The sequence below is a fragment of the Pleurodeles waltl genome, chromosome 2_2 (assembly GCF_031143425.1).
Source record: "Pleurodeles waltl isolate 20211129_DDA chromosome 2_2, aPleWal1.hap1.20221129, whole genome shotgun sequence".
In the NCBI taxonomy this organism is placed as follows: domain Eukaryota; kingdom Metazoa; phylum Chordata; class Amphibia; order Caudata; family Salamandridae; genus Pleurodeles; species Pleurodeles waltl.
In genome coordinates this window covers 719,020,600-719,047,434 of record NC_090439.1, presented here as the reverse complement: position 1 = coordinate 719,047,434, position 26,835 = coordinate 719,020,600, and the positions used below count along the sequence as shown (strand labels likewise).

Genomic DNA, 26,835 nt, shown 5'->3' with positions numbered 1-26,835 from the left:
AAGAGTGATGACTTGCTGTCACATATTTCCCATCTCTAGGTACCCATACCTTGCAAAAAAAAAAATCATGTTAGAACCCATCCCGAGTGGTACCAACGGCCTAAGATTGGGGTCTTGGCTCATGGCCTAACTTCGTGTGTTGCAGAAACTGAGTAAAAATCTGTTGTCTTATGACTTGATTGTTTGACACTATTTGTCCAAGTATGCGTAACAGCAATACATCATATTACTTTTTCGCAATTTATTCAAAGACAACTCCCACAAGTACACATTTTACCTAATTATAGTCAATACAGCAGTGTCCGTGTTTTGGCAGGTGTGCACTGACTGTTAGTCTTTCAGTGTATTGCAGAGTATGAGTTGTATAAGAATATCATTTTTTAATGAAAATATGATATATCTTTTCACTTTAATTATGTGTCAGAATCATTGTGAGATGTATGGAAAGTCATTTTTGGGACTGTATTAGGAAGACTAAAAATTTATTCTTATGGAAACACCTGTTGAAAAACATTTTCTGGAAAATTATTTAATTTTATTTCTTTGCATTTTTTGAGTACTAAAAACAACACAATTACTGCTTCAGAGCCCTAGGGTGTTTGTTTGAGAGGGTGGATAGGTTGCAAAACCTAGGTTTTAAGATGCCAGTTGCAAGTAAAATTCTGAAAGAATAACTCTGGTGTCCAAATAAAAAGACTACTGTAAACTTTGCACTTGTATAGCGCACTACTCACCCGTTAGGGTCTCAAGGCGCTGTACGCATACCGCTGTGGAACCTCTCCTGGCTTTTCCCTGATAGGCTCCCACTCCTGTACAGCCCCAGGTGAAGCCAGGCATCCAAACACTGTGAGGGCCGTTGTGGAGATTAAGCAAGCTATTGCCCAGAGTTACAGAGTGGGACTCATTAATTAGATTAGGCACAGAGGGGAGAATTATCTGGTCCAAGGGAATTGAGCCCAAGACCCGCCGAGGTGGGAATTGAACCCTGGTCCCAGGCCAGATCTCTGCATCAGGGTCTGCCGCGCTAACCATTGTGCCACACTTCTCCAGGACTTGTGGTCCTGGGCTTTAGGTAGTATCCCTTTAAGCAAATGCCAGGAAGCACGAGTCATCCTCGGCATCTGGGATAAGAAGTTATCTAACACTGTTTATTTATTTCTGTAGACATTTGTAAAGTGCGAGATCTTGCACGTAGAGGGTATCATGCTTGTGCTTTGTACAATAAACCCCAGAAACTAGTCAACAGCTCCTTCACGAAACAGAAGCAAAGAGCAGCATCCTGAGTGCCTCACATATGGAGAGGTAGTTGTCAATCTGACAAAGGAGAACTGACAGTGCTTCGCTCTAAGTTAGGAGAAGCGGTCATTCCACCTCTTTTTCTTGATCTTAGGAAGGCTTAGGGGAAGGTAGGAAGATTTTAGAATGTGGCTTTGAACATAGCCGATAAAACATACCTTACAAGGCAAGATGTACTAGACAAGGAAGCTTAAATTAATGCACTCTTTTATTGTTAACTAGTGAAGAGTTGGTAGCAGAGGAGAGATGTGAGTATATCTGGGAAGTACAAAATTAAAATCTTATGCCTGGCCCTGGGGAAACTGGACCATACACTCAGTGGAAGTGTTGCCTTTTTAGGCCTCTTCTAAACTTGGGTAATTTTCCAGCCTTGAGGGGAGAGGCAGAGCAGTTCATTGTGAAAGCCTGGAACATGGAGAGATCTTCCTAATTGTTTCAGAATGGACAGGTGGTTGGCTATTCAGATTGCAACAGCATGTTGGAGGTTTCTTTTTTATGTGGTGTTTTATGATGACGTGGGGTGTGTCATGTCGAGATTTGTGGATGTTGCAAAGTGTCTAAAATTGTGATCTATGGAGTGGAAGCCTGTTGAGAAATGAGGATGCAGTAGAAATGTGATTGATGCTCTTTAGACCATAGAGGCTTGTAACGTGGCTTTAAATCCTTTGCAGCGTAGTATTGATTTGGAGATGCAGAGTATTCTCACTCGAAATTGACTAATAAACAGGAAAAACAAGTTTGAATGAGAACATCCTTGCTATTGAATGCACTCCCATGTAAGGCTGATCTTCCTTTATCGCATCTGTGCATCCATTGCCCCCTAGGAATGTCTCCGAGTGCCCAACATTCAGGTCCCACATCATCTGTATGGCTATTCACACCTGGTCAGGATAGAGACAGGGATAGATAGGTTCAGTTAAGCCTTTAAAGAGCCACTGATGGACCTTGACCGCCCTGCATTTAAAAAATGATGCACATGAATTTGTCCACTGGTTCCATTCTTATGGGTAGATCCAGTATCTCCATCCTTTCGAGGATGAAAAAAAAGAAGCAGAAAGTGGGAGGAAATCAGTATCTGTGGCTGCCCTGTATTCCATTTAATGCTGTACCCCAGGGAAACCTCTATTCTGCTCCAGGCTGTAGATATACTTTTTGGAATCCAAAAATCAGAAGCTGAAAGTGGGTTTGTAGGATGCCTTTGAAGGGCATCCTACAGGAACAAATTTATGGGAATAAAATTCACATTATTTTTTATGTACAAAATGATGAAGTCTCGGTCTTTAGGAGCAGGTTGTGAAATGGCAAAAGCTACAGTAGAAAATGGAAGTTAATATCAAATGACAAAGACTGTGAAGGAAGGTTAAGTGATAATGGAAGACAGTCGATTTATTTTTACAGGAAAGCAACAACTTAGTCTTTCAGCTCCTATTGAAATTTTCCACTATTTTAAAACATGGAGACGTCAAACCCCTTAAAGAGGGGTGTGATGTATCGTAGTATCAGATGATCTAAACTGTTCACCTAAAATATTAGCACACAGCTTTTCAAATAGATAACGCTCTGTGCAATACGCACATGAACAGATGGACAGAGGCTGTACTGAGTAGCAGGAAGGCGTCTGAAGCACTTTATAATGAAGGAATGTGGTCCTTGTTTAGGAGTTTGGAAAATCGTCAAGACTGATGTTCTTTGAACACATTATCTGTGTTAAGCGATTATCTTGCAACCTGACTAGATTGCAGTGTACAATTCAAGTAGTAAATGACTGCCTTTTGAAAGACGCCGATGAAAGGTAGACTGTGTTAGTCCTTTTTGATTGGTCCTTGTTCTTTTGTGAAGAAATTCTTGAAAGAAACTAGTTAAACCACGCAGTAGTGGTTAGGAGTTCCCTACCTATGGTTCTGGCAGGCTCCAGTCAAAAGGTCGAGTTCGGATGTTGGCTTTGCCATCTTTTGTAGCTAAAAAGCCATAATTTGTATGAGGTGACAATGATCACTGGATTGCTAAAATAAAAACTGTAGTGTTGTTGAGTGCCTTTATGACACACATTCTTTCCTCAAATTATTCTAGTGATTTGTCTGAATATTTTGGCTTGGTTTAGTTATACATGCTTGGAAACCTAGCAAAACCACTCATTTTTAAAAGAAGACATTTTAAGGAATTTCCTTCTTTTAAAAAGCAGTGTTTTCTTAGCCAACATTGCTCTAGAATGCATGTAAAAATAAATATTTTCTTAGGGTCATTGCCTTTTAAGGAACAAAATACTTACCTACATCATTGGCTACCAGTAAATGTAATACCCGTGTTTATTCTCATCTTAGATTTAGTAACCAGACATACTTTATTCATAGTTTCCCTGCTCATTAGGCCTTTGGATGTTGATTAATACTCGCAAGTCTGAACAGTTGAACACGTGACCTTTCTGCAATCGGGTACCAAGAAAGTGGGGTCCTTACCACACTGGATCTTTTTTAAATGATACGTTTTAAATAAGTTAGACAGTCATCATTTGCTTTCCAACCCATGGGTTCCATCGTTTAGAAATCCGGAAGGACAGAATACAGGTAGGATAGTGGGAATGTAGAGTGCTGTGCCATGTGTGGTTAGCTAAAGAGTGTTTTGGCTTTCTGTTGCTCTTTGGATACAAACATACAAAACCTGTCCTCCTGTACACACCTGCCACTGTTAGTGAACAGCTTGGTAGGCCCTCTCAAAGCCCTTAATATTTATTTTATCTGCATGGTTGGTGTAACATTCAGTGTGAGGACGTTGAATACTTTGTTGACTTTAAGTAAGTGACTTTGTACCAGACAATCATTTTAGTTTTAATACCGGATTTTGAATTTGATTCCAGTTTGGACTGGGAGCCAGAAAAGGCTTTTCGAGATGAAGGGGAAGGAAGTGAGTGTACATCTTTTCAATTGCTGTACATTAAACCTACCAATCAGGTTTTGAAAGTTCTGTAGACCTGGGTAAAAAGCATTAGCATAGTCCAGTGCATTGTTAACCGGTATGACAGAGAGGAGTCCGGAGGAGCTAAAGAGGAGACTACAATTGAGTTGGCAAAGCAGGCGTGGCCTATCTTTGGAGACTCAATTTATTAGACTTGACAGCACAGCTGTCTGAGGACCTTTTGTTACCAATGCTTTAAAACAGTGATTCCGAACCTGTGGTCCTGTGCTCCTCAGGGGGTCCGCGACTGCTTAGAAAATTAAATAATATTAACATTTTAGGTCCCCAGCTTTCAGTAATGACTCAGTGTTTGGGGGGGGCGGGGAGTCCCTGGATTCAAATAATAATTTAGTTGGAGTCCTTGGGTTCCAATAATGTTAAAGTGTGGGTCCACAGAAGTCAAAAGGTTGGAAACCACTGCTTTCAAATATAAATAGATTGGGCTTTGGCTCGGGCCAGAGTAGTAATACCATGTCACCTCATACTATCGGCTATTTCATGTATTATTGTGCATTGCATTACGGTGCATGAGAAGCTAATTTGCATCTAGGTTGTAAGCAGAATTTTCAATCTCATAAATGCATTGTATACAGAAGCAATCATGGATTTTTTTTTTTTTCATGATAACAAAAAGAATGCCAAAATCAAACATGTGTTGAAGTCTGCGAAGCCTGGTTCTTGGGTTTCTTGTTGACCACTATCTATCCTAAACACAGATTATGAGATATTTGTGGGGGTCCTCGTGACCAGACTGGATAACAGAATACTCAAACTAATTTGTTCAGGCGCAACTGTACAAACTGGATGCAATACAAGGTAAATCCTCCTTCTACTTGGTTTTGATGAGAAACAAATGGTGTTTCCCTCCTTGGACACCGAAAAAGCCTTTGATAGTGTCGACTAGATGCTCACGATGGCAGTACTGGTACAAATTGTTTTAAGAGGGGACCTGATAGACTGGATCCTCGTGGGTTATGAGTCACCTAGAGCATCCGTGAGTGTGAGTATGTGACTGCCAAGCCTATATGCATTTGAAGAGATACAAGGTAGGGATGTTGCCTGTTACCATTACTTTTGTTCTTTGCATGAAACAGTTGGTCAAAGAATTGGAGACAGTGCAAGCACTGAGGAAATCACATTGGGAATTGGCACATTTAGGCAAGTGCTATTTGCCAATGGCATACTATTGATCTTTACAAACCTTGGGACATCCACAGAAAGCTTGCTGTGAGATTTTGACAGATTTTAGGTAGTAGGAGATTTTAAAATCTATTGAGCAAAGTCAAAGGGCTTTTTAATTTCACTGAACAGGAAAATAGCTGAACACAAACCACATAATTGATGTGATCCACCTCACACATTCACTACTTACCTACACGTCGACATGGGGCAATAGCAGGCGAAACATTACAGAAAAACAATACTGCGCTGTTTACTCAAAGTCCTGCTGAAAAATTGGTGAACCTATGCTATATCATGTGTCAGAGTCAGATGGAGAGTATGATGCAAAAGACCATACTCCCCCAAATGGTTCTTATTTTTCAATCCTTACCACTTTGCCTTGGGAAATCACAACTTCTCGGACTCCAGCAGCTATTATTAAGTTATATCTGGGTGGGAGGAAAGTCGCAAAGGAGGTGAACACAAAGCACATTACAGTCCATGGAGGGAGTCGGGATTCCAGATATTGATCACTATTATCAGCATATTCAGCTTTGCCTCTTGGCTGAATTGATGAACGAGAAAGTGGGAAAGGGATGGTGTATATTGGTACATGAATTAGCTAGGAAACCACTATGGGAACTCTTATGTATGCCAAAACACCAATGAACTTATTAAAATTACCAATACTGTAAATGATGATGAAGACTTGGGATGAACTAGATAAGAACAAAAGAGTGACCATATACTCTTCACTCTTTACACCACTATGGGGGAACATTAATTTCTCCGGTGAGGTAAAGTGAAAAATCTCTGGCAATGGAAGGACACAGGATGGTTCAGATTGGGGGACATGTTCACCAAAGGATGGCAATAGAATTTGAAGACCTCAAACAAAAGTATGGGATAAAAGTCCACAGTGAGACATATAGACCTTGTATGGACAAAAAATGCATGAGAGATAAGGGAGCACAGCAAAGAACAGGTCTAGATTGTATAGTGCATTACAGACCACAAGGCTACCTTTCAAACCGCATGGGAGAAAGAGCTAGGGACTCAGACAGGGAGCACTTACAAAACATACTCATGTGGCACATTTATAATGCCAGTCACACCCAAAACAAATAAACATTTAAAAATTCTGTAATTATATAGATAATGTCTCGCAACTGCAAGGAAACCTATAAGAGGCGTTACAAAGTCAGGCAGTTGTTGGAGTGGGTGCAGTAAAAAAGCTACAAAAAGACACATACTTTTGTCACAGGATTCGGGCTTTTGGGAGGAGTCTTTGAAAGTTGTCACTGAGGTCACAGGCAGTCAAAATAGAGAAGTGTCCTGAGTTGATTTTACTAGGAACTCAGATGTAATTTATCCCTTGCATGCCAAAAAGTGTAGTAAAGCAAGAATTATTAGTGATGTGGGGTACAATGTTGACACCATGCACAAGAAATGAAGATAACGTTCTTGGTGGAGATGGAGAAGTTAGCATACAGTATCCATAAGAGGGATGAAGGATTTACAAATATTTGGGCCAGCATGTGAGATACATGGCCAAGGTCCTGCAGAATTGAGCTACCCAAAAAAAGACTTTGAGCTCTACAGATCACGGGTGACATGTCGGAGGGAGATATTAATAAATATATTTTCTTGCTAGCTTAAACCTCCAACCGTTGAATGTTAATGTATGTAATTACAACGCTGAGATCTCCTGGGAAATCAATCAAATAAAATGAGTGATACATAAAATATACAAAAAAGAAGTGTCCACCAGCCGATGCACACCCACCCTGGCACTACGTGCACATATTTTTAGGCGGTGTGCACATATGATAAGGCGTCATATAATCACATCCAGTAGATTTAGTGGGCTGATACTTATCCCAATGTTTTATGGTGTGGTGAGCATTGGCAAAATGAATGCCACTTGAACAGCTGGTGGATGAGAAGAGTTAAACAAAGCCCCTCTATGTATTAATATACTTATGTGGTATGAATTTTCTTAACAATTTGTGGGCAAATTACCTTTTTCAATGAGTAAAACAAATGTTCTGAGTTTATTTGTTTAAAATGATGGTGACTACATGCTAATGTTGTACTAAGGGTGAATAATGTGTGCCTGTGCCGTTCAGGTTTTAACCTCAGAAATCCACTTCTATGACACTTTTTAGAAGTGTGTTTAGTAAGCAGGTGGCGGCTAGCAATAACTGATGTAGCCGAGAGTTGAGATATTTCCTTGTTTCTTCATTAGCTGCCCCACCTCGCAATACTGGAATGGACTGCTGTTTCCCCTTTTAGCCTTTGCTATTTCAAATGCCAAGCCTAATATGAACTGTTGCTGTGCCACTATAACTTAGTGTCTTTTACCCAGTTCATTGAGAGTTTGTACTTTAAAAGTCTGAATTTGTTACCCTGATTTTAAGCAGTGTTGGAGGCAGGGGCGGCTCCTGGAGGGGAAAAGCGTCAGGGTGGGGGCACAACAACATAAATAAATAAGTTTCAAAGGTGTTTTCCCCATCAAAGCAGGAAGCCGCCTTGCGGCCGCTTCCTGCTTTGATGGGGAAAACGGCCTTTCCCACGTTCGGGAAGGCCTCGTAAGAAAGGGGAGACACTCCCCTTTCTTACGAGGCCTTCCTGAAAGTGTTTCCTGGCCCCCGGTCGCAGCTGTGCTTATGCCATTTTGGCCCCCAAGGAAACCATACAACAACTAAAAAAAAAATAGATGTATATATAGATCTATATATATCTATGTAGATAGATATATCTAGGTACATGGATATATCTATAGATATATCTATGTAGATAGATATATATATATATAGAGGTAGATCTATATCAATCAAAGAGATTTATAAAGCGCGCTACTCACCCGTGAGGGTCTCAAGGCGCCGGGGGTGTGGGGGGTGTGGGGGGGGCAGGGGCTGGGAGGTTCACTGTTCGAAAAGCCAGGTTTTGAGGCCCTTCCTGAAAAGAAGTAGGTTTTGGGTTTTGCGAAGGTGGGTTGTGAGGGCGTTCCAGGTTTTGGGTGCAAGGTAGGAGAAGGATCTGCCCCCGGTGGTGGTGTGTTTGATGCGGGGGACAGAGGCGAGAGAGAGGTCAGCTGAGCGGACGTTTCGTGTGGGGGTGTGGAAGGTGACTCTCGTTGAGGTAGGCAGGGCCTGTGTTGTGGAGTGATTTGTGTGCGAGGATGAGGATCTTGAAGGTGATCCTTTTGTCAATGGGGAGCCAGTGGAGGGATTTGAGGTGTGGAGAGATGTGTTCGTGTCGGCGGAGGTGGAGGATGAGTCGTGCTGCTGAGTTCTGGATGCGTGTAGTTTGCGCTTGAGTTTTAGAGTGGTGCCGGCGTAGAGGGCGTTTCCGTAATCAAGCCTGCTGCTGATGAGTGCGTGAGCGACAGTTTTTCTGGTCTCTGTGGGGATCCATTTGAATGTTTTTCAGTATACAGAGTGTGTTGAAGCATGAGGAGGTAAGAGCGTTGATTTGTTGGGTCATCGAGAGGGAGGAGTCTAGGATGATGCTGAGGTTGCGTGCGTCGTTGGCGGGGGTGGGTGCAGGGCCTAGCGTGGTGGGCCACCATGAGGGGTCCCAGGTGTTTTTGTGTGGGCCAAAGAGGATTATTTCGGTTTTGCTTGAGTTGAGTTTCAGGTGGTTGGCTGTCATATATATATCACTTTTGTCAATATGTGTGTGATTTCCCTGGGGGGAAAAGGGTCCGACTTGTCTAGTGGCAGTTTTAGTGCCATAAAGAAGCGCAGGAGGTTTATATGCCTACTGCAAAGAGCAAATCTGTATTTTATGTAAATAGCTGAGTACATTAGTAAAGTCTATGGAGAGATGAAGGGGAGTGGGAGCACCAATAATGATTGTTGGACTGGGCGCAGGAGGTGCTAAAGACTGTGACGAATGGTATGTGACAAGGTGTTTTTTGAGTGTCTTGAAAGTACGTGCTGATTGAGGGAAGAAGCGCAGGTAAGGTGGCCTCTACTGTTGCACGTATCTCACACACACCATCGATTTTGTGACTGTCTACGTAGGCTAGTGTTTTAGAGCAACAGTTTAGCCAATAGCAGAGATGGCATCTTGATGGATGACTGCTGCCTGCACTCGGGTTATAGAGGACCGCTCTGACATAGGATCAGAGACTGAGACATCAGATACTGAGACAGCATCTGAGGGATAGGACAATGGCGCAGACTCTGGGAGTGATTTTTCAGTCAGGAGTCCCATTCGATAACTCCTCTTCCAGTACATTATGAGGGAGGTGATGAGGACAGTCCTGCTGTCCCTTCGCAAGCTGTTCGTGCAACTAGGTAATAGTGGGTTAGGCCTACCCAGAGAGCAGGTGAATGCGGCGGCAAGCAGAGAGAGAGTGCTCTCTTGGGAGCTCCCCAATTTAGTTCAGCCCCAAATTCCACCACCCAAATCATATTGTGGAGACATCAAAATTGTCTATGGCAAAACAAACTGGTTTTGTAAGGCAGGCACCTCTGTTTTTGGTCCTGGATTCGGCGGCCATATAGAGAAACACACTAAACCCAAACATTTCTGGAAACTAGACATTCGGGGGAGTCCACAGAGGTGTGACTTGTGTGGATTCCCCAAAGTTTTCTTACCCAGAATACCCTGCAAAGCTGGAATGTTGAAAAAAAACTCAATTTTTCTCGCATTTCTGTCACACAAACTACAGGAATATGCTGGGATCCACAACATTCCTACCACCCAGTGACTCCTCACCTGTCCTGATAAAAACACTACCCCACTTGAGTGCCTACACCTAGTGCCTGTGTCAGGAATGGATCACCCCAGGGTCAACAGCTGCCTCACGTAAGGACCAACATTGACCGTTGTGTGATCTATTCCTGTCGCAGGCACCAGGCCTAACCACACAAGTGAGGTATCATATTTATCGGGAGACTTGGGGGAACGCTGGGTGGAAGGAAATTTGTGGCTCCTCTCAGATTCCAGAACTTTCTGTCACCGAAATGTGAGGAAAACGTGTTATTTTAGCCACATTTTGAGGTTTGCAAAGGATTCTGGGTAACAGAGCCTGGTCCGAGCCCCACAAGTCACCTCATCTTGGATTCCCCTGGGTTTCTAGTTTTAAAAAATGTGCTGGTTTGCTAGGTTTCCCCAGGTGCCGGCTGAGCTAGAGGCCAAAATCCACAGGTAGGCACTGTTTTCTATGAAAAAATGTGATGTGTCCACGTTGTGTTTTGGGGCATTTTCTGTCGCGGGCGCTAGGCCTACCCACACAAGTGAGGTATCATTTTTATCGGGAGACTTGGGGGAACGCTGGGTGGAAGGAAATTTGAGGCTCCTCTCAGATTCCAGAGCTTTCTGTCACTGAAATGTGAGGAAAACTTGTTTTTTTAGCCACTTTTTGAGGTTTGCAAAGGATTCTGGGTAACAGAACCTGGTCCGAGCCCCGCAAGTCACCCCTCCTTGGATTCCCCTAGGCCTCTAGTTTTCAGAAATGCACAGGTTAGGTAGGTTTCCCTAGGTGCCGGCTGAGCTAGAGGCCAAAATCTACAGGTAGGCACTTCGCAAAAAACACCTCTGTTTTCTTTCAAAAATTTGTATGTGTCCACGTTGCGCTTTGGGGCGTTTCCTGTCGCGGGCGCTAGGCCTACCCACACAAGTGAGGTATCATTTTTATCGGGAGACTTGGGGGAACGCTGGGTGGAAGGAAATTTGAGGCTCCTCTCAGATTCCAGAACTTTCTGTCACCGAAATGTTAGGAAAACTTGTTTTTTTAGCCACTTTTTGAGGTTTGCAAAGGATTCTGGGTAACATAACCTGGTCAGAGCCCCACGAGTCACCCCATCTTGGATTCCCCTAGGTCTCTAGTTTTCAAAAATGCACAGGTTTGGTAGGTTTCCCTATGTGCCAGCTGAGCTAGAGGCCAAAATCTACAGGTAGGCACTTTGGAAAAAACAGCTGTGTTTTCTCTAAAAAAAAAATAGGATGTGTCCATGTTGTGTTTTGGGGCATTTCCTGTCGCGGGCACTAGGCCTACCCACACAAGTGAGGTATCATTTTTATCGGGAGACTTGGGGGAACATAGAATAGCAAAACAAGTGTTATTGCCCCTTATCTTTCTCTACATTTTTTCCTACCAAATATAACAGTGTGTAAAAAAGACGTCTATTTGAGAAATGCCCTGCAATTCACATGCTAGTATGGGCACCTCGGAATTCAGCGATGTGCAAATAACCACTGCTCCTCAAAACCTTATCTTGATCCCATTTTGGAAATGCAAAGGTTTTCTTGATACCTCTTTTTCACTCTTCATATTTCAGCAAATGAATTGCTGTATACCCAGTATAGAATGAAAACCAACTGCAGGGTGCAGCTCATTTATTGGCTCTGGGTACGTAGGGTTCTTGATGAACCTACAAGCCCTTTATATCCCCGCAACCAGAAGAGTCCAGCAGACAAAACGGTATATTGCTTTTAGAAATCTGACATCGCAGGAAAAAGTTACAGAGTAAAACATAAAGAAAAATGACTGTTGTTTTCAGCTCAATTTCAATATTTTTTTATTTCAGCTGTTATTTTCTGTAGGAAAACCTTGTAGGATCTACACAAATGACCCCTTGCTGAATTCAGAATGTTGTCTAGTTTTCAGAAATGTTTAGCATTCCGGGATCCAGCATTAGTTTCACACCCATTCCTGTCACTAACTGGAAGGAGGCTGAAAGCACCAAATATAGTAAAAATGGGGTATGTCCCAGTAAAATGCCAAATTTGTGTTGAAAAATGTGGTTTTCTGATTCAAGTCTGCCCGTTCCTGAAAGGTGGGAAGATAGTGATTTCAGCACCAGAAACCCTTTGTTGATGGCATTTTCAGGGAAAAAACCACAAGCCTTCTTCGGCAGCCCTTTTTTCCCATTTTTTTGGAAAAAACTAAATTTTCACTGTATTTTGGCTATTTTCTTGGTCTCCTCCAGGGGAAACCACAAACTCTGGGTACCATTAGAATCCCTAGGATGTTGGGAAAAAAGGACGCAAATTTGGCGTGGTTAGCTTATGTGGACAAAAAGTTATGAAGCCCTAAGCGCGAACTACCCCAAATAGCCAAAAAAGGGCTCAGCACTGGGGGGGAAAAGGCCCAGCAGCTAAGGGGTTAATTATCGTTTTTATTTTCCATTTTGCTGCTGGCGGAGGTGGGGGCTATGCTCCTCCACCATAGCGAGGAGCTGCGCCCGGTTAGAGGTTATATATTTGAGACCACTGAGGTTGACTTAATTATAACACGGGTGTGGTGGCTCAGGGTACTAATGTGTCCATTCCAGGCATTTGTATTTGAAATCATAGCCAGATTTGTTTTTGTTTATTAAATGTTTTTTTCATTAACATAATGACAAAAAAGATACAGTACATTACATTGCAGATATTGTTCTGGTGTCGGTATCCACTGTGCAGAGCTTATTCATCCAAACATTTCAGAACTAAGTAAATTGCTTTGGCCCATTTCGTACATAATTCCTTTGACCTGGCAGGGCCATACATCTTTTCCCATATATCCTATGTGTAGTGGCTCAATGACTGTGTGTGTCAAAGACTGTGCGCATTACAGGGTTTGCTACTTCTCCACCCTTCCTTGGGAGTCTGTTTTTCCTGTGCTTTCTAGATAGGATTGAATGTGGGCCATATATCTCTTAGTCGAGATTTCTGTGGTGTTGTATCATGTATAGGTCTGAGTTTTGGCTGCAGTGTGTTATGCCCTTGATCCAGTTGGCTAGTTTTCGTGTTTTTCCTCTTACCCAGTGAATAGCTACTACCTCCCAAACGTCTGAAATTCCTGGGTATTCTCAAAACAAATTAAAAATGTCTACATTTGTTTCCACACTGTAAGTATTTTGGATCCACCCTGAAGCCCATCACTTTCAATCCTGCTTAAGTGTAATAAGTTATTTGTAAGAATTTAACATGTATTAATCTGTGTTTGCAATTTAATGATATAATTTGTGTCAAATTACACCATATCCGGATCCGCCTGAGGCACAATGGAGAAAAAAGTTCTTAAATTGTGTATTGTGAATCTGGTCAGGATGAAACTGCTCAGGGTATATCAGTCCAAGTATATAGGAATATAGGACAAAAAATTAAAGCCAGAGGACTAACGGAGGGCACACGATTCCCTCCGTCATTGCTATATATGATCGCGTTTTGAAGAAAAAACGCGGCATGCACTAATGCCGGCGAAGGGCTCATATTGATTTTCGGGCCCACAGAAGACTTACAGGAGGCACATACTTCCCTCGACGTTTCTTTGCCGAGATTTATCAGCAGACGGGCTTGGAGAGTAAACAAAAAGAATAGAAAGAGGGGTGAATAGTTGACTCACCAATAGACGAAACTAGCAATGTCCAGTATTTAAATTGATTATGAAGAAGGAAAAGATGTGATTGATTGTGGTTTTGAAACAGCCTTGAAGAAGTCCAGTCAGGACGAAACACGTGTCGGCTGATGGCTATTCATTTATTTTCTTCATGTTTTGTATATATATGTATATGTTTATGTATTTAAGAAGATTTTTCCTTTTTGTATTAAAACTTATATTCGCATGGACATATTCATCTTTTGGTTAGTTGTATATTTGTTTACAGTATGTTCTGGTCAGATTTATGAATGTTTAGTTCATTTAAGGAAGAGAGAGGACCAAACAAGCATTCTAGGGGAATTTATTATGATATGTTAATTGGTTTCTTCAAGATATTTGACTATCTCTTAAGTAGAGATATTGTTTTGCTTGGTGTGCACCACTGGTTTGTTTTTGTAGTATTAGAACGGGTTTACTTAGAAACTCGGTTTTACACATCAGGGCAACGATGTGTTTCAGTGTATGAGCACCCATAAGTTTCTTCTTACATAATTCGAATGTGCATTGATTTCAACTAATGAGTTGCCATTTGTTTTTGATTATATATAAGAATATAGGGCCAGATGTACGTATGTTGGTTTTGCTAAAAGTTGTTGCAATTTGCAAACTAACTTTTAGTGAATCCAATGGTATTCTGTGAGCCGACCTATATAATATTGTTGGTTCACAAAATACTGAATCACAGTGGATTGCAATTCGACCCACCTCATGAATATTAATGAGGTAGGTTGCAGATTATGACCCACTACGATCCACTGCTATCACAGGGATGGTGACCTGTTGAAGTTGTCAGATGACCATGTCTGTGAATGCTTTTGAACAATGCTGTTGTTTTTTTTCCTGTAAATGCAGTTTGTTTTCTTTAAAGGAAAACAAGATATGTTTACAAAACAAAGGGAAAAGTTTGTAAAACTATTTTTAAAAGAAGGTAGTGGTTCCCTGGAAAACTTGCTACTCTGAAAAAAAGTGTCTTTTGGACCATTTACAAAGGGGAAGGGGTCTCCTGGGGACCCCTTCCCATATGCGAACATGTTATCACCTCCTTTTAGGTGTTGATAAAATATTAATGTTTTGCAGCCACATTTTTGTTGCAAAACATGAATACATACCATATGGAATCACTATTTGGTATGGAGACCTCTAACACACTCCTTACAAATAGCGATTCCTTATAATTTCATAAACCCATTTAGCAAATCAGTAACAGGTTACCAAATCACTATTGAAAGTGTGTGTTTATACAGCCAATGACCTATGCATTACTTTTCATGCCACAACTAAATAGAAAATGCTTTATTCATGGTTTTAAACCATGGAATTGTTTTCTCCAGTGTCTGCTAATATGCAAGCTTGCAAACAAAGTGTCCTTGTGCTCTGGCCTTCAAATCTGTTTTCAATGCTTTTTTGCAATTGTGATTTTAAATCGAGTTTTTCTGTTTTGTTTTTAGATGAAATCAAAGACGAGTCTGGAAAACAAAGGTATGTTGTACTTGTTTTTGTGTCCTATTCAGTAATTCCATTCCCTTGGGTAAAGATTAATTGGACTACCTGTCAGGCTTATCAGAGATGAGCACAGTGTTCCTGCAGAGCAGGATATTTCAGCATGCATGCAGTGTTTGCACCAAACCAAGCTGTGCATAAGATTTCAGTGGTAACCACTTAATTTATTTACAGAGGAGTTGGCGAACCTTTTCCTTAAGTTACTGGACTCTGATTTGATATGCAAATCTTTTTTTTTAAATGCCTACTGGGAAGTGGCTTCTATATTACATTTATCATTCAAGAAAACCACCACACAATTCCAGCTTATTTTATCATTAGAAATATAACTCTCCACTTTCAAAAGAGTCTTTTGATTTAAACTAATTTGCCTCAGGAGATGTTTGGTATAAAAAGTAGTCTTTGCTTTGAGGGCTTACATGTACAAAAAAAACCTCTTAATTGGAATAAAAGTTACCTCAGTTACCTTCTCATGACATCCCATGGTGATTTATTCCGCGGACATTTCCCACCAGCAGATTTAATGTTTATTTAACATTCTAAATACTTAAAGGTTCAAACGGTGGTAATTAATTCTCACAGCGAATGTATGAAACAAATATGCAAATTGTTACACGCAGATTAATATGTATATGTAGAATTAATTTTGTCATTTCTGGAGCAAAACAAAGTTGATGTAGAGCCACACGGCTCCACCTTTAGGCATGCAGGGGTACTGCTTTACAGTGTTTTTGGACCCGGACAATATTCAGGAGATCAGGAACCTGCGGTTGATAGAGTATCTAGTGGAAAGAGCACTAGTAAAGGTAAGTAATGTGTTCTATGCACCTGAGAAGTGGTTTAAGCAATATACAGTATTCTTATAAATGGATTGCATCTCAGAGGTGCTGAAAGTAACCTCTGTAATGTGTTTTCTTATTTTTTCTGAAGTAATCAGTTTTGAACTTCTTCTGAAAACTCCAGTGATACTAAAGTGATTTTTGACCAACCAGTAGAGCAAGAGAAAACTTGCTGTTGCCATGCTAGTATCTCATCATCACCCCTTTTTGAAGCTTTCAGTACTTTATCTCCATCAGCAAATGTCATTGCATTATTTCAGTGATCCTCCTGGTCTACAACACGAAAAAGGTATTTTCACATATTCCAACCAACATCCTGAGAATGAGTGCCCAGCAGGTTAGAAACAGTGTCTTGAAGTCAAACAGGAATTGCTGCAGGCATTGTTCTTTGATTGTGGATTATGCAGAACAGACCACAAGAGAGTTGTCATCTGTTACAACCATTGCATGAGGCTGAAGTACTTAGCAGCTTTAAGGAGTGGATGCATGTTGGCAAAAAGAGACTAACAAAGATTCCTGTGGAATGGGATTGTCAAATGTCTGGCTGAAAAAGAAGACTGACTGGCTTAACACATTGAGGAAAGACTTCAACTAAGTAGAGAAAGAGCCTGACATACAGAAATCATAACCCATCAAGGAGTACCAAGACACTGACTCTGTAAAACTAGAATTAGATCAGTGACCTGTTAAGAAAGGGAGATGTTGTGAAAGGAAACATTTGTGCACCATTCAAATGCCGAGCTCCCTACTCCTGCCCGCTGTAAAGAGGGGATAACAAACTCTGTGCCCATTGATACTTTGACCATTTTGTTGATATTGCCAACACATATATGTGCTGTACTAACTGTGCTAAGAAATTCCAACAGTGTCATATCGAAGTATTGCAGTCCTTCAGTGAACTGAAAGTGAAGCCCACTGAAAGGTATTCTGCTCCATTAGGACCATGGAATCTCTGCTGAGAGGTACCAGTAGAGTCTCATCAAACCTATTACAAATCTGCTTGAAAGTCATGCGCTTGGCCTCTGCTGAGAATTGCTGAAGTGTCCCACTAAAACATAGAAGTCCTTACAGAAAGTACTGCTGATGTCTCATCAGAAATATAGCCTCCCTGATGAGGACTTCTGATGCTGTCCCATTTTTTAAAGTATAGCAGCCTTGACAAAAATGCAGTTTGCAGTAATTTTAATGTGATATAAATAGCTTATAATTGAGGTAATACTCTTAAAAACACGAGCTGTCTGATAGTGGAAAAACCCATTGTTAGCTTACAGTGTTTTGCTAACCTTTGGTTTTGTTATCAACCTCATTTGCTTGTCTTTTATTCATCTGCTTGTCTAATCCCTCACTCCTTTTCTTATGCTTGTCCCTCCCCTCAACCTAAGCATCATTACTTGTATCCTGCGACTTAATTTTTAGGCACTACTTTGTTCTTTGTGCTTAACAAGCCCATGAGTGTGTATATTTTTTCCAGCTGTCTCCTTCTTGTACTTTTAATGCCTCCTGTGCCAGCTTCTGTGTTGATCTCTCTTGCTTGTGTGCTTCTCCCAACCCCTTTCCGTATTGCACTTGTGCTTGTGTGCTTCCCCCGCCCCACATTGCTTTCTTGCTTGTGTGTTTCTCCCTTGAGTGCTGCTTGTCCCCCCGAAATACCTGCTCCCAATTTCTGTCCCTTCTCTTTTGCAGCCCCCTCCTCATTGCTGCCCCCTCACCTGCCCACTTTCCGTTGCTTCCCTCTTCCCCACCTGCATTCTTTTTTAAATGTACGTTTTTATTGATTTATTTACTTATTTACTTATTTTGTGAGCGACCAGGCAGAAAGCTAATGCTGGCCTGTCTACCTTAAAAACGCTTTTGCACTACTTCATTTTATGGATACAAATTCGTATTAAAGCATGCCCACATCTACAAAATAAGGTGGATGCTTCACTATACACACATATATATATATATCTTTTTGCCATACTGCACAGCACCTTGCCAATGTTTTACGGAATGGCTAAAAGGCATGAATAAAGCCAATAGGTACCAAATGTGTGTCACATTGGCTTTGGCAATGCTTGTTTTTGTTATTGTATTTTTTAAAGCTTTATTCATCATTTTTATAATAAAGACAACCAAGCATGAACCATACTTTCAAATTTGTGTAACAATTATGTTGGTACATCAGTCAGAAGGCTCATTCCTTGGAGAGGATGCCATAACAATATACTCAAATACACATCACACTTGTGGTGGTGATAGTTTAGGCAGAACAGTGCTAGCACTGGTGTGTATGTAATACAGCTGATAGTGGCATGGGCTTCGTCTCATTGGTCCCAGAACCCTCCAACAGCACCTCCCCATCCTGGCACTGTATCATGCAGGGCGATATACTGACTGAAAAACAGGGAAGGGATGCCTTAGAGTGTGTCCTGGACCCCCGCTGTGCCAGGTAATCTTGGAGTGGGCCCATATGTCAGCAGGTCTGGAGGTGGATGGTAGGGTTTTTTCATAGATTTCACTGCTGATTTTGCAGTTGGCCATACTGGTTAGCCATATTTGTGTGGTCGGAGTCAGTTGGCTGCTCCAAAGGAGTGCTAGTTCTCTCTTAGCAAGCAGGAGTGCTACAGCTGTGAACCTGCGCACTTCCTGGGGAACCTCCCACACAAAACCCAGCAGCGCGACAAGCGGATCAGGACTTAGTGTGGTACCTATCATGAGGGACATCAAAGAATAAACGGCCTTCCAAAACTGCCCTACTGCGCAACACGTCCATGTAAGATGAGCAAAGTCAGCATCTGACGCATGGCACTTGGGGCACAGCGAGCACCTAGCAGGGTCATACTTCGCTAAGATGCTGGGGGTAGTGTAGGCACTCCTGAGGAATTTGTAATGGATGAGTTTATGTCTGTGGTTCAAGGATGCCAATTGCATTTGTTGGCAACAGTAGAACCAAATCTTGTTGGTCAGGTAGCTTGTGGTCCCAGGTCTCTCTAAGTTTACCATCTCGAGGCGGGAGCATGATAATGATATGTGGTAAAGTTTGGACAATATGCACCTACTGGTCGTGTCAGTAATCAGGGCTGTCAAAGGTTCAAACTTGTCTGCTGGCAAAGGAGTATGTGGTTATTAGGGAACGTAGTGCGCTATGGATGCGGGATAAAAATAAATGGTCCATTGGAGTGGTACTCGTAATACTGTATTGGGCCCTGCTCCCGACTCAGCATCAGCACAGTATCATGATCTCGGAAGTTTAGCAATCGCTCAATGATCAGATGCGGACGGGTTCTAGTGGGAGGCTGAGGGCAAAGGGACCTGTGAGATCATTCGACAGCGAATGCGTGGGAGAATTGCTGGCGGTTGAATATTTCAGTCAGGAGGCATTCCACAAAGAGGGCCATCCTGACGGTGTCTGTAGATTCAGGTATTCCCACAATGTGAAGGTTGTTATGTCAGGACCTCGCCTCTAGGTCTTCGTTCTTGATGGCCACCTTCTTGAGGTGTTTTTCCAATTTTCCAAATCGCTTCTGGGTTGTGGTAGAAGTGTCCTGCAGTGCAGAAGTGCTCTCCTAGCACCCTCCAACCTATTGTTATTCCTGTCCAGGCACTCCCCCATCTCGTTGCACCGGGTGCCAATGGCGCTGAGCCCAGAGCAGAGTTCCGTCATGATGGCATCTGTCCCAGCTGAGTGGCCAATGGGTTGGTGGTCTGGACTTCCGCCCTCAGCCCCAGCCGGGGCACTGGGACTAACAACCCTACTCGCCCTCTCAAACTGCAGTTTTTTCTGTTTGGGGTCACCCCTCCCCATGATCGGGAGTCCCCTGGAATCCCCGCATTGCAAATAGCTTACTTGTAGTACTGGTCGGGCTGGGGCAGCTTTGGTCCAGGCAGAGTTTTGGTTTACTGCGCCATTGCGCAGCCTGAAAGCAGACATGCCTGTTAGGGAGAGGATCCTGTGCTGTAGGTGGCGCAGGTGGACCGAGGGGCCCAATCAATGTGGCCCTTAGAGGGCATGTCAGGGCAATGGTGCGGTGTCAGCCGGGTGCCTGGGCACCTGGACTGCTGGGTGTCCGGGGAGTGCGAGTGCTGCACCCTGAGGCAGGGGACTGTAGCAGGCAGCACCACTCATCCTAGTGTGGTAGGATGTCCGTCCATCCAAACTGCTGGCTTGTAGTGCTGATCAGGCTGAAGCAGTGGGGGAGGCCTGACCAGAGTTCTGATCTGCTGCGGAACCACGCAGTCTGCAGGCTGGCGGGCCCATAAGAGAGAGAATCTGGTACTGGAGGTGTCGCAAGTGGGCTAGAGGCCTGATCAGTGTGGACCAAAGGAGCAGGCCAGGTTGATGGTGCAGAGTCTGGTGGGGTTAATGGCACCCAGCAAGGTGCCATTAACATCTTCAGTTGGGTCAATCGCTTTAACTAGGGACAGGAGGCATCAGCAGGCGGCAGCACTCACCCCCGCTGTGGTGGATGGCCTTTCCTCCAACTGGCAGTTCTTCCCCAGGCCGAGCGCAGCCTAGGATGAGGCCTGGAGGCCACAGTGCAAGGTGAGAAGGCAGGTTGCAGGGAGGAGCCCCTAGTGTCCTACAATCGCTGCGCCGGTCCCCCGGACCTAGGAACAGGAGAGGGATGCACTCAGTAGGGCCCGCACCATGGCCCAACACTGCGGCCTGAGGTGCACCCCCCACACCACAGTGCCAGTTTAGGTAGGCTGCAATTTGCACCCCAGCCACCCAGTGTCAGTTTCCCCAGACAGCAGTGTGAGAAAGACATCGTCGGTGGAGGGGGCTGCCTTAACACCCAGCCAGCACAGGGATGCACAGAGGGGAGCCAGTGTGGCCCGGGGAGCTGTGTAGCCCCAAGTCTCAGGCTCATCCGTGGCCCATGACGCCGCAGGGCCTCTGAGACTAAGTCTGGGCTATTCAGTCTGTTTCCTGTGCTGAGATTACCAACAGGCACCAGCAACCATTTTGGAAATCCGTACATAGCTACACCACACAATTTCTTTCACTCTGCACAGTTTTGCATTAAGTACAAAATGTTTATGACGGTTCAAAAACCTATTTCTTTTATTCTGTCAGTGCTTGCTTCATGTATGTGGTGGTTAGTTCTTTTTTTGCTGTATCCCTTGTAATTCGTATACATGCCTGAATGTGAGTCATGATTTGAATTCTATGTCAGGTCCGGAGATGAGGGTTCACTGTTCTTCACTTTATTTCTTACAGCAGCCTTATTATGAGCATGATAACAAACAAACTATATGTCTATGAACCATTAGGAAAGAAATAGAACACTGAGCCTAGTCAGTCTGCAGTCAGGATCTCCCTTAATCCTCGCTTGAAGAGGCTCCTGTCTCCCCTTTCTTGGCTGCTCCAGCAGCCTACAGATAAGTGTGAAAGGCCTTTGTGCCACTTGCTTGTTGTTTAACTTAAATTGTATGACTAATGATGCGAACGGCCTTTGTGCCACTTACTTAGTGATTTATTCTCCATTGCATGCCTAACGTTGGTGCCCGTGCACTGTTTTTTCCTTCTAGCGATGCTGCAGAAATACCTAGTTGCTCCTTCGTGGGCACCTCCAGATTAAGTCTCGGCCATCATGTAACACAAGGGGGCTATGGGTGTGGTGCTGTTCGCTGATCACTAGAGGGCGCTGCAACCTGACTTTTTCACTGTGTTCAGTGCGTCTCACCTGAGCTGGAGCGCTTTCTCACAACTGACAAGAAATCGCATAGCACGTCTGGCAGTGCCTGGCAGAGTGCGCATTATTGAAAGCGCCAACTGACTGGAGTCAGAACATTCCAGCAGGGGTCCGTATGATCAGCTTTCAAAGAAAAGCCCAAGCTTCTTATATTTCTAGGGACACTGACCCAGGCGGATGTTTGCTTGTGAGTTTCTTTTGTCGCTTAAAACCAGTGGCTTGCCACTTATTACATACCAAGGCTACCCCAGCATAAATTACCCTCATAATGCATGATCTTGCAGACACATAACTATAGGAGGACTGTATTACCTACCTCCACATCGATGAGAACTTTTGGGGTGGCTTCCTTACAGCAGAAGCTCTTGCCGATGGCAGAGAAATATCTTGAAATCTTAAACCTCTCCCGCTGATGGAAGACCTTTCTGGACTGTTGGTCCCTATACCTCTAGGGTTGCCTGACATGACCCTGCACAGAACAAACAAAAGCTTGGACAAGCCTGGGGTCGACCTCATTGCTTTTGACAGGCTCAAGAGAGCCTTTATTAGCTGTGTCCACCCCATAGGGTTGGAAACCCCCACCATTCTCAAACCTGGGACCTCAGATGGGCACTTGACGAATATTCCACCTCCCTCCCCAGACCCTCTGGATGGGGATGACTCCTCCAGATGGGAGAGTGAGCAGATAGGCCCTGGTGCTTTTCCGCCGTCTCACACACACACCTGGAGGCGACCCACCCCAGGGAAGGATACCACTGATGCAGGGGTCAGACATGCTTGACCCTGAAGACCTAATGCACCTGTACTCAGCGGAGTGGGTCCCGGTGGAGAAAGGGGCTGTTTATGTAGCAGGGATTCTCTGGAAAACCCTGGACAAAGAGATACACAGCCACCTCCAGGTGGAATGTCCCTGTCCGTCCCTGGACAGCAAAGTAGCTTTAACTCCCAAAATTGATACCTTCCTGGCCAAGTACATATGAGACCCAAAGAAGGGTATAGACCGTACCTGGCGCTCCTGTCAGGATAAGCTCCTTCACCTTGCTGGCCCCATTTCCAAGATTTAGATATGGCCGAAGGCGCCAAGGCATCTGGCTCCCTAATCTCCCTGGAGGCCCTATCAGGTTGGGCCCAATGGGCCATTATATTCCTGGGAAACGCAAACTGGGCAATCTCCACTGTCCCAGCTGTTAAAGATAGACCCAAATCTGGGGGACTTGGCAACCTCAGAGGGGACGTTTTGGGGACCCCTTTATAAGGGAGCTAGAAGGATTTTCGCCACATTCAACTCCCTAGATAAGGCTCAGGCATGCATAAGGCGCATCTTCACACCCTGGATTTTCGCTGTGGATGGTCTAGGCAGGGGACGCTGGTTTGGCCGATCGCAGTATCAAGCCCCTTCCAGAGGTCACAGTGCCAATCGAGGGCATTGGCAGGCCCCTGCTAAATTCGGAAGCTTTGCCCCGCCAGGGGCTACCCCCACCAGCATGGCGCCAGAGGTTTCTCCATGAGGTGGCGACAGCCACAACTCCTCTCAAGGTGAGTGTGCACCCCTTCTTGCAAGTGAGGCTTGGAGGCAGACTGGCGGATTTCGCTCATAACTTGGGGACAATTGCGTGGGACTCATGGGTCTTTCAGATGATTCGGGGTTTCCAGATAGAATTATACTGATCCCTGCCCCAACCTTCCCCTCCCCCTTTCCTTCTCAGAATTAGACACCACCCTGGTTGATGCCCAAGTTGAGGATCTCCTCTCGATGGGGGCTAATGCCCTGACTCCCTCAGCCCACCGTATTCTTCAGCAATCTCTTCCTAGTGGAGAAGAGGAATGAGGGACAACGCCTCGTCGTCAACTTCAGGGAGTTAAACAAGTGGCTGGTCTGGTGCCACTTCAAAATGAAGGGTATCCACCTTTTACAAGACCTTCTGAGGCCTGGGGACTGGATGGCTCGTCTAGACCTAAAGGACCCGTATCTTAAGATACCTGTCTACCATCCACACCTTCCTGCAGTTTCAGTGTGGAAGCCAGACCTTTGAATTCACGACTCCCCCCTTTGGGCTGTCATCTGCACCACGGTACTTAACTACGGTCATAAAGCCAGTGGTGGAACATCTCGGGGCCAGGCCATGTGCCTTAGAGTATTCTTGGATGACATCTTCATGGACCAATGCCTGAGTAAGTTGTCAGGGCAGTTGCAGACAATTGTCATCCTCTTGGAATCTCTGGCCTTCATCATCAATGTGAACAAGTCCATATTGTCGCCGACTCAGCCCATCGTCTTCCTAGGGTTCGTAGTTGACTCCGACAGGGCCACCTTGAGTCTCCCCTCTCGAAAACCGACCTAGATCAAACACGAATTGCACCAAACGGTGGACATCCCGCCCGCCTTCCTCAGGCACATTGCGCGAATAGTAGGGCTCTTGTCCTCCATGTACCCCTATATTACTGGGCCCTATAACGTCTGAAGGCCTTCCACCTTTGACAAGGACTCACCTTCTCTCAGATAATCCCCTTATCGGCTGAAGCCAGCGAAGAGATGAGGTGGTGGATTACCCACATCGAAGGATGAAATGGGCAGGCCATCTTCGTCTTCTAACCAGATCTGCTTATCGAATCTAATGCCAGTGGCACAGGATGGGGGGCCGCAATGTGGGTAATTCTCCACTGGAAGAAAATGGTCCTTGGCTAAAAAATCCCTTCATATCAACTGCCTCAAACTTGGGGCAGGCTTGTTCGTTATGAAGTGCTGGACAAAGGTCAAGATTCAATGCTGTGTCCTTCTAAACATGGACAACGTGGCAGCGGTCTGATGTATCAACCACTTGGGAGGCACAAGATCCCGAGCGCTTTCGGATTTGGCACAGAGCTTCAGGGACTACTGCCTCAAGAACCACATTTCAGTGACTGCAGAACACCTTCCAAGGAAAGACAATCAAGTAGCGAATTGGCAATCCCAGCACTGGCAGGATGTGAGCCTATGGAAGTAGAACCCTCTAGTTTTCCAGGAAGTCAGGGCAAGGTGGGACATGTTCACAGTAGACCTCTTTGCATCTCACTTGGACCATCCACTGGTCCGGTGCTTCAGCTGCAGGCCCAACCCAAATGCAGCAGTGACTTATGCTTTTCCACAAGTTTGGCAAACGGAAAAGGGATATGCATTTCCGACATTCGTAATGATAAAGCACCTTTCTGCGCAACTTGGTGATAGTGACCCCGACTTGGAGATTTGAGGTATGGTATCCAGTTCTGATGAAACTTTCCTGGGATTCTCCAATCCATCCAGACCAGTTTCCAACTCTCCTCCAGTATCCCGTGAGGAATCCTCATCGTCTGGTTCTGGATGGCACGATACATCTTATGGAGTGTGTTACCAAGAACGCTGGAAAGTCTCAGGCCTTTTGCGACAGGCTGTGTCGCTCCTCTCAGAAGCCTTGGTGGACAGCACGATCAAACGTTGTAGATCGACCTGGTCTTGATGGAAGGGTTAGTGTCACCAAAGATTCCTGGATTCCCTGGGGGGCAGATGTTGTTCATATCCTGAATTTCCTGGCCTCCCTTGCCTCAGGCAGTATGGTCTTGAAGTCCATCAAGACCTTCCGGTCAGCCATCTAGGCAGGATATTCCCACATCGGGGATCAGCCGCTGAGCAATCTTCCATTGGTTCGAAAACTCCTCAGGAATCCATTTGTCCCTTCCCTTGGAAACAAGGTATTCTGCTCTCTGAGATGTTAATAAAGTCCTCAGTCTCTTCCTCTCCTGGCCCTCCAATAAATAACTCTACAGGAAGGAGATGTCAGCAAAACTGGCTGCACTGCTGTGCCTACTGTCGTGTAGGAGAGTGTCTGACGTCAGAGTTCTGGACATAATTGGCAGAGTATTCACCCTGAAGGGATTTACTTTCCATATATTCAGAAGAATGAAATGCAATTCCTATTTTACCATACCTCGTTTTCCCAGACTCTTCCAAACTTTGTGTAGTCTGTAGTATCAAGACCTACAAAACCCTGACTGAGGATGTTCATCCTCAGCCCCTTAGCCCCCCCACCTGGGAACGCCAATTGCTCATTGCCCTTATGAAGCCCCACAAGGCAGGCTCCTCCCTTATCACTAGATGTGTCATATGGGCTATGGAGGAAGCCGGCATTGACACAAAGACGTTTGTGGCACTTTGTATTAGGAGTGCGATGGCGTCTAAGGCATTTACCTTGGTAGAACATCTGGAGGATATCCTCGGTGCAGCAGACTGGTTGTCACACTCCATGTTTAAAAGATTCTACTTGAAATCAGTCCCTAGCATTGCAGCGCTGGTGATGGATAAGCTTTGAACTAGCGTAATCCTCGCCTCCTTTCCTGGCATAGAACGTAAAATTTTCTAGCTATTGTAACAGACAGTTTTCATTCTATTAAAGACATGGCGGCGAGGATTATCCCACCCTACACTTCATGGTCATTTCTCCCACCTGGACAGAAAGAAAGATTTATGGTTGTTACACATGAATATGTAAACTTTATTGTGCATGTATATGTGTCAGTGGTGTAATTCATTCCCTGTTACCAATGCTACTGCATGAAGTTCAACTCTTTACTGGCATGTTCGGCTCTGTGATCCAGGGTGGCAATTGTACATCTGTTTTCCATTGGAGCAGGTTCTTCTAAATAGGCGTGAAGGTCAGAATTGTTGGCTTTTGTCACAGGAAGAGAGAGGAGGCAGGGCCGTCTTCACATGAGGATAAAGGGAGATCCTGACTGCTGATTGTCTGGCATCAGTGTTCTTTTACTTTCCGAATGGTTCATGAGAAATTTAGTTTGTTAATTATTATGTTCCCAATAAAGCCGGTATAAGTAACAAAAAGATGAAAGAACATTGTAGTCTTCGCCTCTGTAGCCTTAATAGACTTGAAACTTTCCATTATGATAGCTAGGAAATTTTACATTGTTGCCTCCTGCTGCAAGCTAACTTAAGAATTGTTGCATTCCTCCCCAATGCATTTTGTGCTACGCAGGGATGCTTATAATTGCTAGTAAAAGG

The 26,835-nt window shown here is 44.1% G+C and overlaps 1 protein-coding gene across 1 annotated transcript in view; it reads left to right on the top strand.

Annotated features, from left to right (window-relative positions):
- ARFGEF1 (ARF guanine nucleotide exchange factor 1) overlaps positions 1-26,835 on the top strand; it is a 961,498-nt gene that overhangs the window by 137,049 nt on the left and 797,614 nt on the right. The window contains exon 2 of the mRNA XM_069220293.1: positions 15,241-15,271. Coding sequence (XP_069076394.1) covers positions 15,241-15,271 — 31 coding nt within the window. The remainder of the gene's footprint in view (positions 1-15,240; positions 15,272-26,835) is intronic.